The following is a 17,497-nucleotide window of genomic DNA, read 5'->3' as shown; positions in this document are numbered from 1 at the left end:
ATGCATGGCACAATGTATGTGTTGGGGAGTGGGGAATCAGAGGACAACCTTGGGTGTCGTTCATCTCCTTCTACCATGCTGGAAGCACAGTCTCCTGCTGTTCACCACCATGGTTTCCAGGCTGGTTGGCCCATGAGCTTCCAGGTGCTCTCTTGTTTCTGGCTCCCATCTCACCACAAGTGCACTGGGATTACAGGTCTACAATATTACATAAGTCTCTATTTGTGTTCTGGGGACCTAAACTCTTTTTTTCATGAGATTTACCTACTGAGCCATCTCCCTGGGTCCTTCTCAAATGTTGTAAATATAAAGGTTTCTAATCTTTAAACAAATCATATTTTATTCATACATTCTGCTTGCAGAAGACCACCAAATAATGTATCAGCAAGTTGTGGGAGAAAGGAAGGTAAACATTTTAGAGAGAATTTAGTTTTTTTTGTTTTGTTTGTTTGTTTGTTTTTTAACCAGGGATCAAGTAGCCCAGTCTGGCCTGAATTTCCTTATGAAGCAGAGAATGATTTTGAACTTCTAATCACCCCAATTCCCCTTCTCAAGGTCTGGGATTGCAGGTCTTTACCACTATATCTACTTAATGCAGTGTAGGAATTTATACAACCCAGGGCTTTGCCCAGGCCAGGCAATCACTCTGCCAAAGGAGTTACAGCCCCAGACGCTGATTCTGGCCTTCTAAAGAGCAACATTTAAAGAGAATGGACCAACTATGCTCTAGAAGAAAATTCAGTGGAAAATTAACTTCTGTCTTCTCTCCTTCACAGTGCCAGCCAAACACCCAATCATCAGCATCTTTCATCATTTTGTGGTACCTCTAGTCACCTTGAAGCTAAATACTTCTTAGGAACAGTCAGACAACCAGAATGACTTCATTCCCAACTGATGGAGACAGCCTCTGCTTCATTTTCAAGTGGAATTGTGGCACTGATCACATCATTTTCTAAATTGCAACAAAATGATAATTGGATGGAAAATATCTATTTCTGCTTAAAAGTGGAATTGAAATTGCCTACCTTGATTTAAAAATGTCGGGCGGCATCAGCTCCAAAGTATGAGTTGGTCCATACAGGTTTACAACATATAATTTCACTGTTGGGTTCACTTGACCTGCCTTTGAGAAAATAAAAGTTGTAATATGTAATATATAAGCATTAGACTATATTAAAACAAAGAAAAACAAGGAGTTTTAACTAGTTTACTCATGTGTGTGTGTGTGTGTGTGTGTGTGTGTGTGTGTGTGTTTTACAGGGGACAAATGTTCAACTTCTCTGAAATAGAAATGGTTTTTAAATTCAACCACTTGATGACTTTCGATTGTTTTTGCAGATTGCTGCTTCTAGAGCATTTTCCTCAGACAATTAAAGGTTATAGGAAATCAGGGTGGCTTTATTCATTAGGCGGTGCTGCTGGGTACCTTTGTCAGAGCTGCAGAAGGACTGGGCATGCAAAGCAGCCAGTAGACCAAGTGACTGCTCACATCATAGAACATGAACTGTAGCGTGAAGCTTTCTAGTGGCAGGAAGGAAGGGGAGGGAAGGGGAAAGACGCAGGTAGTAAAGCTGTGAGAGGGGAAGGAAACGGAAAAGAAGATGGAGAGATGAAAGTGAAGAGAACAGGAAAGATAAGGGAAGGGGATAGGAAAGGGGAAGGCAAGGGAAATCCACCCACAACGGTTACAGAAATTCTATTCAGAATAGGCTGCTACAAGTTGCCCTCTGACCTCCACATGTGCCGTGGCACATGTGTGCCCACACACACACACACACACACACACACACACACACACACACGCACAAATATATATATATATATATATATATATATGTATATATATATATGCAAAATAAATGCAGAAATATTAAAAATCTTACCCACATGCTTCAAATACCACGTTTAAAATTCAAGAGCCTAATGTAGTCTATTGCATTAATGTACCCAGTCTTTCTCTTTAAGCTTTACTGATTACAGAATGGGTGACTCATATATTTAAATGACCCTTGAGAGGTGCAGAAACAGCCCTCTCTGAGTCTGTGGCAGGAAGAGTGGAAATGCATATATAATTTGGTTTCAGTTAATCAAAATTCCATTAAAGGAACAATAACTACCAAGGTACAGTACTTGGTATGCTTCTAGTTTGTAACATGGTCTAATGGGTCATGCCATAGATTTGTCACTAAATGCCCTTACTTCAGTACAAAGGTTATTCTAATCATTCTCTAGATGAAAATAGAGATGCTAAAGTAAAATCCCTAATACTGAGAGAGCTGAGACTTAACACACATGCTAGTTGTGCCTTCTGTTATCTCCCAGGCAATGACAAGCAAATGGTGGCCAATACGTTATGAGCAAGAAAGAGACATGAAGGCATTCTTTCTCAAATATGCCTCAACCAGTTTGCATAGAAGAATGAAAGAATGGCTTTGTGCTGGGCCTGGGCAGATCGCTCAGTGGTTAGATCATGTGTCCTGCGAGCATGAGCACTGGAGCTTGGCTTCCCAACACCCAAATAAATACCAGGTAGGTTTTTGGGCTATCTCTTCCTGCCACAGACTCAAGAGAGGGCTATTTCTGCATCTCAAAGGGTCATTTAAATATATGAGTCTTCTATTTAAAAATCAGTAAAGCTTAAAGAGAGAGATTGGGCACATTAATGGAATGAAATTCCAGCCACAGAAGGTGGAAAAGGGATCCCCAGAGAAAACTGGCTAATAAGAATAGTGGGCTTGATTGGAAGACCCTGACTCAATGAATAAGGTGAAAGAACAATTTAGGATGATTCCTGAAATGACCCTCTTTATATGTATACACACATGCATCCACAAACACGCAGAACTATACATATGAACTCAGCACACACATGAACAATGGTAAAAGAAAACTAAATGAAGTGTGTCCACATGAATAAAGGATGCATTAAATCAATGTATCACAACATGTTGTTAAACAAGTATCCTTGTGATATGGTGAGGCTTGAAAAGACTACATGTGATATGGAGAAGAGGAAAGGGAAATTAAAAATGACTTGAGTTAAAAATTGAAAGAGTGTGATCAAGCTTATTTAAGGACTGCAAAGATAGATTCATGCTCAAAGGATTGACAAGACAAAGCCTGAAACAAGTCAAGGCTTGAGACAACATGATGCATTCCACCCAGAGTGAGTAGGCCCCTGAGCAACTGTTTTATTTGGTTATCACTAGAGACTGACACATCTCTGGAAGTGTGTCACACACTGGTCAGAACTTTATAGCCAATGGAAGTAGTCAGGAAAGGCTTTTACTAAAGGAATGCCATGATATTAAAGCCATTATTGGGATCATCATTAATTTATGGTTTTGTTCTGTTATTTCTCTAGCTATATCAAGCAAGTTAAAATTTAAACCTTGTTTTGTGATGTAACTTGACCATTTAGACTCTTCATTGCCAGCAGCACCAATCTGCCCCCTCTGGAGCCTTAGAAACACAAAGCCTTGGTCCCCAGCTCACAGATCTAGAAAAAGAATCTCCAGGTGTGGCACTATGGATCTATTTGTGTTTTAACTACAGTGCCAAGCCACCAGTAAACTGTTCTGATAAAAAAAAAACCTGTTCCATGTTTTTATCTATTCTCTACCTGCTACCTATAATCATCTATCATCCGGATCATATATCTATCACCTATTTGTCATTTATCATGTGACATCACTCACCTACTACCAACTATTCATAATTATTAGTCACCTATTAATCTTTTATCTCTGTCACAAATTTTTTATTTGTCAATTATCTATCATCTCATATATCTATTATATATATGTATATATATATATAAATCATCTTTATCTCTATCATATCTTTATGTTCTATTTGTTCATTCTGTATCATCTATCATCTGTCATCTATCTAATCTTCTATCTATAATCTATCAGTCTAACACATAATGTCTTTCATCTATTGTATGAAATCTATTTATCACCTATTTATTCTCTATCTACCACATACAATCTGTCTGTCTTAGTTAGAATTACTATTGATGTGATGAAACTCCATGACCAAAAGCAACTTGGAGAATAAAGGGTTTATATTGCTCACAGTTCCATATAACAGTTTATTATCAAAGACAGTGAGGACAGGGACTTACACAGGGTAGGAAACAGGAGGCAGAAGCTAATGCAAAGATCACAGAAGGGTGCTGCTTACCGGCTTCCTCCCCATGGCTTGCTCAGGCTGCTTTCTTATAGAATCCAGGACCATCAGCCCAGGTATGGTACCTCACAATGGGCTGGGCACTCTTCTGTTAATTACTAATTATGAAAATGCCCTACAGGCTTGTCTATAACCCAATCTTAAGACTTTTTTTTTCTTTTTTCTTTTTCTTTTTTCTTTTTTTTTTTTTCCGAGACAAGGTTTCTCTGTGTAGAAACCTGTCCTGGAACTCACTCTGTAGCCCAGGCTGGCCTTGATCTCACAGAGATCCACCTGCCTCTAACTCCTGAGTGTTGGGATTAAAGGTGTGGGCCACCACCACACGGTGGAGACATTTTCATAATTGAGGTTCCTTCCTCAGATGACTCTAGCTTGTGTTGACTAAAACTAGTCAGCACACTACCATTTCTCTGTCATCTATTATCTATCTACCAGTTATCTTCTAACATGTCTCATCTACCACCTATCTCTCATCTCATCTATCCATCTTACGTAGTCTATCATTTCTCTGTCTACAATTATCTGCTATATTATCTATCTATCTATCTATCTATCTATCTATCTATCTATCTATCTATCATCTATCATCTATCCATAAATATACCTGTCATCTTTCTATCTAAACAAACCTCACTAGTTGTCAGAAGTTAGTTTTCATGAGACTGGTTTAGAAGAAATGACGCCCACCTCCAGCACAAGGCTGACATGATCACTGCTGGTGACTAGACCATGTTTTGAGACCTGGGTTATCTAAATCTGAGTCAGAAGAATCTCAGTTCAAATTTTGACTCTGCTATAATGCATGATAAAGTATGTAATTAAAATTCTAATGCACAATTTACTTGATTTTAAAAACTGAGACAGATATCCTTCTGAGAATGTGTCAGAAAGCAGACATTGTGAGAAAAAAAATGTTTTCTTTCTTTGGATAAAATGTCATAGTTTTGTTATATTAACTAACAAAGAGATGTCTAAATAAGCCATCTAAATGAGTATATGGCAATGCATTAAACTGATTGGTATTTTTATAACACTAATTCTTACCCAGTTAGAGAAATTTGTGCTTATATTTTTATAATTTAATACACTAACTAGACTAATAAGGACATTAAGTTAGATTGGATCTTTCTGTGAACTCTTACCAATATTTTGTGATTTACTTTGTCAAAGACACACAAATGCTGATCATTCCTTTAAGGGAATCTGCTACTGCAACTGTAAATTTGCACATGTGCAGGATGAATGATATTCCAATCAGCTTCCACCCGAATGCAAATTAAAAATTGTACACATGAGGCCATTTTTATATAAAGGCACCTCAGTGAAGCATCAGACTGCCTCACAACTTTTGCTATTCAGCATTTCATAATCTCAGTTCCATTTTTACTTTTCCATGGGGTTTGGAATTAAGCAAAACTAGTGAGTTCATTTGCACCTTTTAATATTTGAATCATTCAGAGAGTGTGCAAATTAGAGAGCTCATTTCTTCGCTTTCAACAGTCCCATTTGCCACAAAGACTGCAAATCCACGGAATCTCTTCCTCCATGATTCTGAAATGCAAGCCTCAATAATAATTAACCTTGTTTTACTGGCAACTAAATTGTCATTAAACGAGATAATGTTTTAATTAAGAAGATTAACCTGAGGTTACAGAGAGAGAACTCCGCATCTCTTTTGTGCTGAGTTGCTAATGATAGGGTATTTTATGAGCACCAAATCGTGCTGAATTAAATAAAATCCAAATATATTTGTTTGGTATAAGTGTTTCATCAGTAAATCTGACCGTGCTGAGTTTCACTGCACCAGTTTTTAAATCTAGCTTAATTTAAATAGCAATTTAGTATGAACTTAGCATTATCTCGATTTCTAAAGTGTCACTTTCTGAAAGTTTATTGTATGCAAGCAAATTGAACCTGCATTTGTTATGGGAAAACTAATGATCATTTAAAACTCAAGTAGAAAATAGTGAGTTTGAAAATTAAATGACATACTCAACAAGATACTGAAATTTTTGTGATTACAAGGACCCAAACCCCCACTTTCTTGAAAACTGGTGTCTTAAGTACATGGGTCTCACAGAACAGTCACATCCAGCCAAGTGTATTGTCCCTTAGTTTTGTCTTGTAGAATGTTTGTTCATTTTTATTTTTTATGTATGTGGAATGTGGGCATGCATGTGGCCTGAAAGGCATATGTACATGTATGTAGAGGACAAGATACAAACTTGGGTGTCATCCGCAGAAACACAGTTCACATCCTTAGAATCAAGAGTCACTCATTATCTGGAGCATTCCAAGGAGGCTAGGCTGGCTGGCTGAGTTTCAGGGAATCTGCCTAGCTCTACCTCCCCTTGCTTCAATCACAAACTTGCAACACCACACCTGGATTTTTAACTGGATATTCCAGATAATATCTGAATTCTCAAAGTCAGGTCCCCATTCACGGCATGCAAACGATGAGCTATTTCCCTAGCTCCAGGTTTTAGTTTTAATACTTTCATTGACAGTCACTGCCCACTTGGGACCTTCATCACACACTATGCGCCTGTGTTGATGACTGGAGACTCTCTTCTGCCCATATAGAGCTGAGTCTGTATATGTACATATGTGGTGTAAATGGTCACAAGCCTGTGTCTGTGACTGACAGGCAGGTGTTCAGGTTTTCTGAGCTGCTATGAAAATAACAGTTAATCCACAGGAACTTTATTTACATTATTTTCCTGTCTTGAAATAGCGATGACTTAACAAAAAGATGTATGTTAAAAAATTATATGTATATGTTTGTGCCTATGAATAAATGTGCATGTGTGTACAAGTATGTGCAGAGTCCAAAAGATAACACAAGATTCCCTGGAGCTGGAGTTATATACAGTTCTGAGCTATATCCAACTTGGGTGCCAGGAACAGAACCCAGGTCCCCTGTAAGAGCAGTAAGTGCTCTTAACTGCTGAGTCATCTCTCTAGCTCATAGCTATGCCTTTTTAAAAAGTATGTAACCTTTTAAAATCTCAGCTTATTCATTTTTAAAAAAAATAAGTGCTTGCAATGAAGATTAAATGAAGGGAAAAATGGAAGCCTCCCTCAAAACAAAACAAAAAAATGTCTACTAGTACCAATGACTCTATTCAATTAATAGGCACACAGTATCGTGACTAATGGAACCAAAAAATAGTAAATGATTAGTTACTATAATCATTTTGTATCAGAGTTCCTGGTGACATATTTTAATTTTCTTAAATATTTATATTTCTCCATTTATGAGTCTCAGTTTTCTTACCCTCCATAGTTGAGAGGGTGATTTGAAGACATATCTAAGAACATTATTTTAAAAGTGATAATCAATTTTAGTTCCCACTCTTGAGAAACAAATGACTGTGTTCTCTTCCATGGGGCTACACCGACTCCTTCGTGCATTGAACAGTTGCACACACCTTTACATCACTAGTTCTCTATCTTTTCTGTAATCTATAGATAAGATTTCACCACCATTACTAAACTAAGCAAGAAAGAATTAATATATTGGAGAAAATGCTCAGTTATCTAACATGTAAAAAGGGCTGGCATGTAGTTTACAGGCTCAAGTCATGATCCACAAAAACATGGCTGAACTTACAATTGTGAAAAAGTCGTCACATTTTTTTTTCCGTGAAAATGTTTTGTGAACAGAAGTCTTTTGTTGTAGGCACAGATTGCCATTTTCTGAAGAGCACTGACTTGGTGGCTTCTAAGCCCTACCCAGAGAAAATCAAGAAAAACATTTCCAATCATAGAAGTTTGTTCCTATCAATTGTTTGTCTAATACTGCAACCATCAGAATTAGAAAGAGGTATGTCAGGATATGCAGGCATTCTATTCCTGAAGCAATATTCATTTTCTCCATGGTTCTCTACACTCAAGCCCTATTTTCCTTCTAGAGTGTCTGGGTGTGGTGTTTAGGAAAAGAGACTGGCAAGTAGCTTCAAACTTATCCCAGACTTGCCATTTCCATAGCAGACTGGTCCTAATAAGTGTGATGGCTTCTTTTTTTCTGGGTTTTATATATGAATGATACAGTGAACAAGTCCAAGCTTAGCAAAGATACTTGCACTTGAGAAAATCAAAGCAAATTTCTGCAAACCAGTGCTCAAAAATCTCTTCTTGGGAGTTAGGGAGATGCTTGGGTAGGTAAAGGGGCTTGCCAGCTCCTATGATCCCCTGAGTTTGATTTCTGAAACTTACATGTTGGAAAGGAAGATCAGATTTCTTCTATCAAGCGTTCTCTGACCTTCAAAGGTGTGTGCTATGGCAAGCATTCCCCACTACCAAAAGAAAAAGAGTTTCTTGGCTTGCGTAATTAAAAGCTAAAATGTACAAAGAAGACTTTCAGAAGACCTCTTTGTACAATCAGTGCATAAACGAACTCACCACAAGCTCCTTTCTGTTATATATTGGGGAAACAGGTGTTAAAAGAAATTGACTACACATGACCAAGTTAATCAACATTATGGCATGGATTATGGTGGGAACCTCCAGCCTCACCACCACTAGAGGAGTGGCTATGGCAGAAGGAGAGTGTTTTTTTTCTTCAGTAGTGTGGCTATGAGAGGTTCCCCAATCTTCAATGGATAGGCTCACACCCATGAACATATGGGAAGTACTAATTGAACTCAGTGGGTTATAAAAATGAAGAGGATATAAAGTTGTGTAGGGGAATTGTTGGAGCAACGTTCTGCAGATTTTGTAGTCAGATAATAGGGATTATGTATGATCAAGATGAACTGTATACATCTATGAAATCCTCAAAGACTAAATAAATAGTATTAAAATTTCTTTTTTTACAGGAATTTGAGAGGCCTGCCTGAGATGGCTAAGTCAGAAAAATGTAGTATAAGCACAGAGATCTGTGTTAAAATCTCACATTAAATGAAAACATGTTCAGTAGCCATGGGTATCTAGGGCTATCTTGGAAGGCTAAGGCAACAGCATCCCTGGAGTCCACTTGCCAGTCATCCCAGCTACATTGCTGAGCTCTAGGTTCAGGGAGAAATGCTGTCTCAAAAAATTAGGTGCCCAGTCATTTAGGAAGGCATGTAACATCCTACCTCTGGGCTCCATATATATCTTTGCACATTCATGCATATGTAACAAACACACTTACACACACAAACACAAACTTATACCAACCACCATCACCACCACCACCACCACCACCACCACCACCACCACCACCACCACCACCATCATCATCCAGGAAAGCTTGAGGCAGTAAGAAGGGCCTGTAACAGAAATCCAAGTGCTTTCCAATTTCTTTGTGTCCTTGTCCTAGAGTCCTTATTCAACACTTGAAAATGGTTTTACTGTTTAGGCAAGATATCCATGTACTTCTTGTCCTATAAAACCTTTTTATCTATCTTATCTACCCCTAGTTGGGACCAACCAGCAGCATTTCATAAACCACATTCATTATCAGCTTCTGCCAAAATATGCTGATATTAATATACTTACTAGTAAATTCTTTATGCGTATTCTATTCTTTACTGAGGCTCTTTATGATTCATCTACTCTTGACTGGAGATTTTTTTATGCTCAGTCAATTTTTATGAGGGAATTAAAATACATATTAACTTATAGTACATTAACTGCCCTACGAAATCATCTGAAAGCAACTAAAACTTTTTTGAAACTAAGAAATTCTAACTTATTTAGCAGTGAAATTTCTTATCTTATAATATCTATTCACAACTCCAAGGATGTACCCTGAGGAAGCCTTTGTCCTCACCTCAGGTCTGGCTCTCATTTCTTTTCACCCTCTTTTCAACTCAGTAGGTGAGAAGAAAAAAAAATTAAAAATGAGCATCAGAAGGAAAGAAGTACATCAATAAGTCTCACACCTTCCATCATCAGTACAACTTCTTTATCCTTGTGTGTGTGTGTGTACAGGTGTGTGTGGGTACAGGTGTGTGAGCATGTGTATGTATTTGTATGGAGCCCAGAAGTAGTCTCTTGCTGCCATTCCTCTGGTGCTATCTACCTTTTTTTTGAGATAGGGTTTCTCATTGACCTGGAGCTCATCATGAGCGTTCATCTAGCTGTCCAGTGAGCCCCAGGGGTTCACTTAAATTCATCTCCCCAACTCTGTTATTACAAGTAAGCACTGTCCAGCATGGCTGTTAAACATGGTTTCTAAAGAATCAAGTTCAAGTCAGTCTGCTTGCATAGCAAGTGATTTGTTGTCTGAACAATCCCTCCAGCCCAACTTGTACCTTTTCTACCCACACTCTTTCTCTCAACTTCAAGTGACAAGCTTAGAATTGATGACTTTCTCTGCAGATAGGAAACCTCTCTTTCAGAGGCACTTTTTCTTGAACCAAGCATATTGTCCATGAAGGCACTGATGGAGACAGAAAGAACAAATACTTCTTTTGCATTGCTTACCTTGGGGTATGGGTACTGCCTTGCTTTGGGGTACAGTGCTCCAGTAAACCGCGGTATAACCATATTAGGCACCAAGGAGTCATTTATCATCAAGAAGGCAAGTCTCTCTCCATCGGGTGACCACCAGTGGGCGATGTGAGAATGTAGAAGTTCCTCTAGAATAAATGAGTGTTATTTGAGATCGACTGTAGAGATGTGGGCTCAGTGACCCACAAATATCTGTCCTTGAAATCATCATTGTGAATGAATATGTTCTAGACAGAATGTTATATTTTATCAACTTCTCCAAGAAGTCTGTATTTTTAAATTGCTGTTTCAATTCCAGGAAAAGCAGAAAGAGGAAGGTTAGAAAGACCATCAAAGTTAGGGTTGAGATAGCATGGACTTAACACATGAAAGTATCACTTGAGTGAAAAGATAAGAACAATGAGTGAAGATTGAGATACAGGTAAAAGCATCCCCACTCATAATACCATTATAAACATATGTGCATGCAACTATTTTTCTTTTCTCTCATCAAACAAGTTTGGGGCTCACTATAATAGTTACATTCTTTTTAGCTCTAAGGAAAGAGAATGAAATATATAGAAAGACGTTTTTCATATAACATAAGATGAACTATATACTTCTGACTCAGGAAGTTAATTTGTAGGAACCACATCAAAAGTCCCTGTATTATGTACCCTCTGGCTCCTATACTGTATGATTATTATGGCCTTTGCACAGACAATTTAAAGGAAGTGAATAAAACCAGGTTATCTATTTCCATAGCTCCATCCTGCAATGTTACCTCAGGCCAGCTGTGAACTTTAATTGATGTTACCATCACTGTTCATAAGTCTATACTATATGATTCTATGTTTAGGGACAGCTCATCACTATGTCCATTGTAACAATGATGACTTGGTTGCTCTTAGTCTATATTATAGCAGGTTCCTCTGTGGTTTCCCATGGCTTCACCTCTGTAAATAGTATCTTTGTAAACAAGGCATCTTCAAATCATTTTACTGAATAAGTCAAGTCTTTCCTTTGGGGATCCTGAAGCAGTAATTAATATTAGAAAAGAAATTCAGAAAATATACCTTCAAAAATTAGATTTTTGAGAATAGGTGTTATTTTTTGGTTATGGTGTACGTGTGTGTGTGTGTGTGTGTGTGTGTGTGTGTGTGTGTGTGTGTGTTGCAATAATTCTTCTTTTTTCCAAGGGAGGAAATAAATTATGGGTAATCTATAGAACAAGATATAGTTGTGAGTCATCAACTGTAATTGCTGGTGACTTTGAGTGACATGTTGGTAGAGGTGAAAAGTGTTAGAAGAACAAATATTTGTGTCACCTTGTTGTGACAAAAATAATGGTGATCATAAAGATTGTAAAACATGGTTGACATTGTTTTCCTAAAAGCCTAGAAAAATGCTATATGAATAAAAGAGAAATTCAAGCTGAAAACACACATGCAGAACAAATGTTCTCAAAGCATCATTGGAATAGAATAGTCCTTTTCTTGTGCAATTAGAAAAGAAAGCCAAGATCCAAGAAAGCCCAGTAATAGATGAAGATTAAAAGTACCTTAACAATGGATCATCAAATGACAATGTAAACCCAACTTCCCATTATGAACTGTCTTACCTACTGAGTGAATGCAGCAACAATACGCTGTAAAGTGAAAGTGTAGGTGTGTGAGGGGCTAACCCTAAAGAGCACGTGTAATTGCCTAACCTACTGCCATCTCTGACTTGCCTCACTCCTTCATGTCACAGGTGTGACTCAAGTTGTGTTGCCAAATACAAGTCAAGACCGAATGCAGGTTTAAAGTGTAGGCAGGTCCCTGAGCAGGGTACACATGAGCAAGCTGGAAACGGATCAGAGCTATACTATATTCTGTCTCACAAAGAACACTGAAGTACAATAATAAACAGATCCTCCAACTTGGAAGAATTTGGAACAAAATATTTCCATGTTTCTGCAAAAAAGCTTTGGCCTGTGGATAGTAACTAAAAAATGTCTACTTGATCAGATACATAGGAAGAATAAAACTTGACATTTGGAAGCACAGAAATTTAAGGATGAATTATCAGAAGGATTAAATATATGCAAATATATTTATGAACATATTAATGTCATGTAAAGTCAATAGACCACACCCATAATCAAAATGACTATCAATAATCACACTGACAATATAACCTCTAGTGAGCCTTTAGTGCCTACCTTACATGCAAAAGTCATGATTACCTCCCTGTCCCTGGTATAGTGGCGGTGCTTCCTGCTACACTAGCCAACTATCTTGGAGCAGACTGACTGCATAGGAACCCTTCCATTCAGTGAGGCGCCATCTGTGTCAAATAGAAACACATATCTTGGGAGTCAACTTTGTTGGCTGTCTATGGGTCTGTGGACACAGCTATATGAAATCTAACCAAAATATCTGTCACTGTCCTAATAACCTACACTACACTGGCTGTAAACAGGCAAACATTTATGAAGAAGGGCCACAGGGACACTCAGTGTAGGAAACTGGTGGTGTTATCCTATTTGTATTAGATTTATGTTTCTGGAATGGTGGGTACATGGACTTATTTGTTCTACGGAAATATTGCATTTTTTTGTTTAACAACACTGAATGAGACAACATTCTACAGAAAGCATAATGGGTTGCTAAACTGGAGTGGAAATGGTAATGGACTATCACTCTGACACATCTAACCCATGAAATAGTATATTTCCTGTTCTCCTAATTGTGAGGACGTTAGCTTAGAAGTTTTATTTCCTGAAGGAATAATGACACCAACTGGAACATATTCACAAGCCCATTCTTCTGAATAAGAAGCTCAAACTTTTCTTGTAATTATGTTGAGCTTAATATAATGGAAAAAGAAAATAGAAGAAAACCAGCAACCTAACAGAAAGTCCAGTCACTTTGCTTGACCCGATGATATAGCTTATCTGTCATAAATTAAATATATTGTTACTACACGAAACCAATGATTAGCAAATACTTATTTGTCCCATAAAAAATAAAATAGACTGGGCAAGGGAGTTGGCTCAGTAAGTAAATGTTTCTGATGCAACTTTGAGGTCTTGAGTATAGATCCTCAGAAACCAAGTAGAAGCCAGATACATTTGCCCTGACATTGGTGATTTCAGATTTTCTCTAGGGAGATAAAAGGAGGAGGGGGTAATCCCTGGACTCTTGGGGTTCCTCTTTCCTGGTATATGCAGAAGTAGTGAACAAGAGATTGTCTCCACCAAGGTGATGAAAAGAAAGTACCAACACCTGCAATATGAAGGGGGTAAATAAGAGCATCTTTAATATAATTTCCTCAATAGACATTCTGAAAAAAAAAAGGCGCCATTTTTTTAATTGCAACTAACAGGGTGTTTATTTCAGGATTGTGGCTTCTTATGCTAATTATATTACATTATTTACAAACAATTTCTTTTTTACAAATCACACTGCATTCTAATTTAGTGTAGTTTTGGGTTTTATATAAAAATTTTATTTCTGTGTTTTACAGAATTTCACTGTAGAGCAGATGGAGTTTTCAACACATGTAGTTTTTTTTATCACAAACACTTAAGAACACACAGCCACAAACATGAAGTGTTTCCCAAAATCGAAGATCTAATCATTTCATTCAGATTAACAGGCTCTTCTAAAAGGCAAGCTGGTTTTTATCCACCTGTAATCAATTTAGACAGGCAAGATTTCCTGAGGCATCACTGCAATTTCTATGGTTGTTCCATCCCACTTATTTTCTTCATGTTACTGTCAACATTCTTGTGGGAATTACCTCTCTTTCCTCCCTTCCCACTTCCATCTTTCATTCCCAACTTTCACAGTACTGCTTTGGCCTAACCCATGAAGGTCTCCAGTGTTATGTCAGTGAATCCACCAGCTGTTTCAGAATCCACAGAGAGCCCATATTGTCGATGACCCTGTCTCTCTGTCTTCCATGCCCCTGTCTCCGTATGCTTACTTTGTCTTATTTTCTATTTCTAGTTTCACTGGCAAGTGCCCAGGATTTGATATCCTGATGACAAAGACATTGCCAACAGAACATAAAAATGTAGCAAAAAAATAGGCATTTTGTATTGTTCTCTTTTGATGAAACTAATACAACAGTAAATGTGTGAAAGGATTTTGTTCATACTATATTTTTTTTATTTTGTTTTTTACTCTTCTTTCAGACCAAAGCAAGGACCATTGTCATCTATGGAGCACCTTAAATTCCTCCATGCTACCAAACTGAGCACTGCTTGTCAATCTGTTTAATAAGTTGACTTGACTTTTGTTCTTTCTTCTGACTGCCATGAGTAGAGGGGTCTGTTAACCAATCGTTGCTTAGTTCACTGCATTGTAAATATTCCAAACACATACATCATTATTAACTGTTGTAGTATTGTGTTCACATTTGACAGAAAAATGCATTCTTTAGCTGTGTATTGAATTTCAAAGAATGATCCTTTTTATATAGTTACAGATATTACATAATTTTATACATTACTTTTTGACCATATTACTCCATTACCCTCTCTAATCCCAATTTCAAGTTGTGAAGTTGGCAACTATACACTTTACATTACATTCTTCTTGTTTTTTTTTTTTCAATTTACAAGTTCTTTTTTTTTTTTTTTTAATTTTTCGAGACAGGTTTTCTCTGTGTAGCTTTGTGCCTTTCCTGGAACTCACTCTGTAGCCCAGGTTGGCCTCGAACTCACAGAGATCCATCCGCCTACCTCTGCCTCCCGAGCGCTAGGATTAAAGGCGTGTGCCACCACCACCTAGCAATTTACAAGTTCTTTAAAAGAAATATTGACATGGTATTTTCAGTTGTATACCCATATCAAATCTAGAGATATTTATGGGTAACATTAGATTTACTTTCAATAAATAAAATACTTAAAATTATCTTATATTTTGGTAATTTTGTGGATATTTCTCAGAATTTCAACAACTCTTCAAAATAGGTGTCTATATTTTTCTTATGAATTGAATGGTTATAAAACTAGAAGAAAAGAGACTGAAAATGAAACTGGGAAAGATGTGTAAGTACTCCACTTAGTATCTTTGGGCATTAATACTGTGCTCACAAAGTAGCCTGGTAGTGAACAGATCATGCCCCATCCTAAAAATTTGTCGTAAAACTGCATTGCATTTCTTTTGAGACAGGGTGCGACTATGTAGCTTATGTGGAATGGAACTCACTCTTCAGGAGAGACTGAGTAACTTTCAATTCTCCTGCCTCAGCCTTTCAAGTGCGGAAGCATACCATGCCATCTGACTTACAACTTTTATTGTCTTTTTCTGAGTTATCTTTATTCCCACCCACCAGGGCCTTTAGAGAAGTCAAGTTTCAATTTAAGAAAAGTGACTATGTGATATGGTGATTTAGATCAGAATTGCTTTCTATGAAGTACAAGGAAGGAAATCTCTGTTTCTCAGGGGCACATGCCATCGAGGTGCACACATTGTGCAGAGGTTTGTCATTGACTCACAGTTGGTATACTGAAGAGGAAGGAAGAGGCTGGGGAGTAGGAACTACAGGCACATCAGGGAAACTAAAGGTCAATGGAAAGCAAAAGGCTGGGAAAATCAACGATTGCTTATTTACCACTGCCAATCCTTTGAAGTGGCTACTTTGGTAGGGTTCCTCTTGGAAATGGAGTGAGAACTGGGCACCTCATGGACAGTAGCATTAAGAGCCTTTGGCTAAAGAAAACCCCAGTGACATCTGATGGTGCAGGAGCCAGAGGGACAAAGTTTAACCTGAATGACAATGCTTGTCATCATTGTCCAGATTACCCTCTGCAATGTATCAGATCTATAGTGTCATCAGAAAGTTGCCTGTGACCTGTTTCCTTGTGATTTATAAATTATTGATTGTCTGTTTATTTAATATTTATACTGTTTCTAATATATTTAATTATGTTAATTTAGCTATATTGTCTATATTATTATTTATTCCAATATCAATATTATTTATATCTACTTAATTTTTAATTTATTACTTTGTTAGTTTATTTGCTGACATTTATATATACATTTGTACTTGAATTATTTATCAGTATTTTGTACATTGATTATACATAATATTGAATTTTATTATGAAATTTTCATACATGTAAAGGATTTTTGTATCCCAGAAGGGCCTTGAATTCACTTTGTATCTGAGGAGGATAAACTCCCAATCTTTCTTTTCTTACCTCTAAGATGCTGGAATTACAGACAAGAAGCATCATGCCCAGTGTACGCAGTGCTGGGAATCAGTCGAAGGGTTTGTGTGTGGTAGGCAAGTGCTGTACCAACAGAGTTCCATCTACAGTCATGGAGTTTTGTTATCACATTAAGTAAAAGGCTTTAGGGCTGGTGAGATGGCTCTGCAGGCAAAAGTACTTACCACCAAGCCCTATAACCTGAGTTCAGTCTCCAGAATCTACATGAGAGGAGAGAAACAACTCATACATGTTGTTCTCTCTCTCTCTCTCTCTCTCTCTCTCTCTCTCTCTCTCTCTCTCTCTCTCTCTCTCTCACACACACACACACACACACACACACACACACAAAATGGGCATTTTCACATGTGCATACACACATACACACAATAAGTAAATAAACAAATAAATAGAAAAAAATAATATGAATTCTTAAATTTCACAAAGATGGAATGACTACAATCTCCATGTAGCTTTTCCAAGAAATCGGATGTTTCAATCCTCTCAATTTGTGTTCAAGGCAGAGAAACCTATGCAAAGGACATCGAGTTTTTACCTTGTTGGCTTAAAAGAATCACAAGGTGTCACCCATCATAGCATGCCAACAGGCTGTGAAATGTCTATGCTTACACTAACCCCTCTCTGCTCTGAGACTGCCTCCCTTTGTCACTGATC

General features: G+C 37.5%; 1 protein-coding gene across 3 annotated transcripts in view; it reads right to left on the bottom strand.

Moving 5' to 3' along the window:
• Dpp10 (dipeptidyl peptidase like 10) overlaps positions 1 to 17,497 on the bottom strand; it is a 1,509,398-nt gene that overhangs the window by 82,974 nt on the left and 1,408,927 nt on the right. For all 3 annotated transcript variants that reach the window (XM_028883881.2, XM_028883880.2, XM_028883882.2), the window contains exons 9-10: positions 10,609 to 10,763; positions 1,026 to 1,123 (exon numbers count right to left, since the gene is read on the bottom strand). In XM_028883881.2, the coding sequence (XP_028739714.1) occupies positions 1,026 to 1,123; positions 10,609 to 10,763 (253 nt within the window). The remainder of the gene's footprint in view (positions 1 to 1,025; positions 1,124 to 10,608; positions 10,764 to 17,497) is intronic.

The sequence above is a fragment of the Peromyscus leucopus genome, chromosome 15 (assembly GCF_004664715.2).
Source record: "Peromyscus leucopus breed LL Stock chromosome 15, UCI_PerLeu_2.1, whole genome shotgun sequence".
Lineage (NCBI taxonomy): Eukaryota > Metazoa > Chordata > Mammalia > Rodentia > Cricetidae > Peromyscus > Peromyscus leucopus.
The sequence above is the reverse complement of the archived record's forward strand: the minus strand, read 5'-3'. Positions and strand labels throughout refer to the sequence as shown.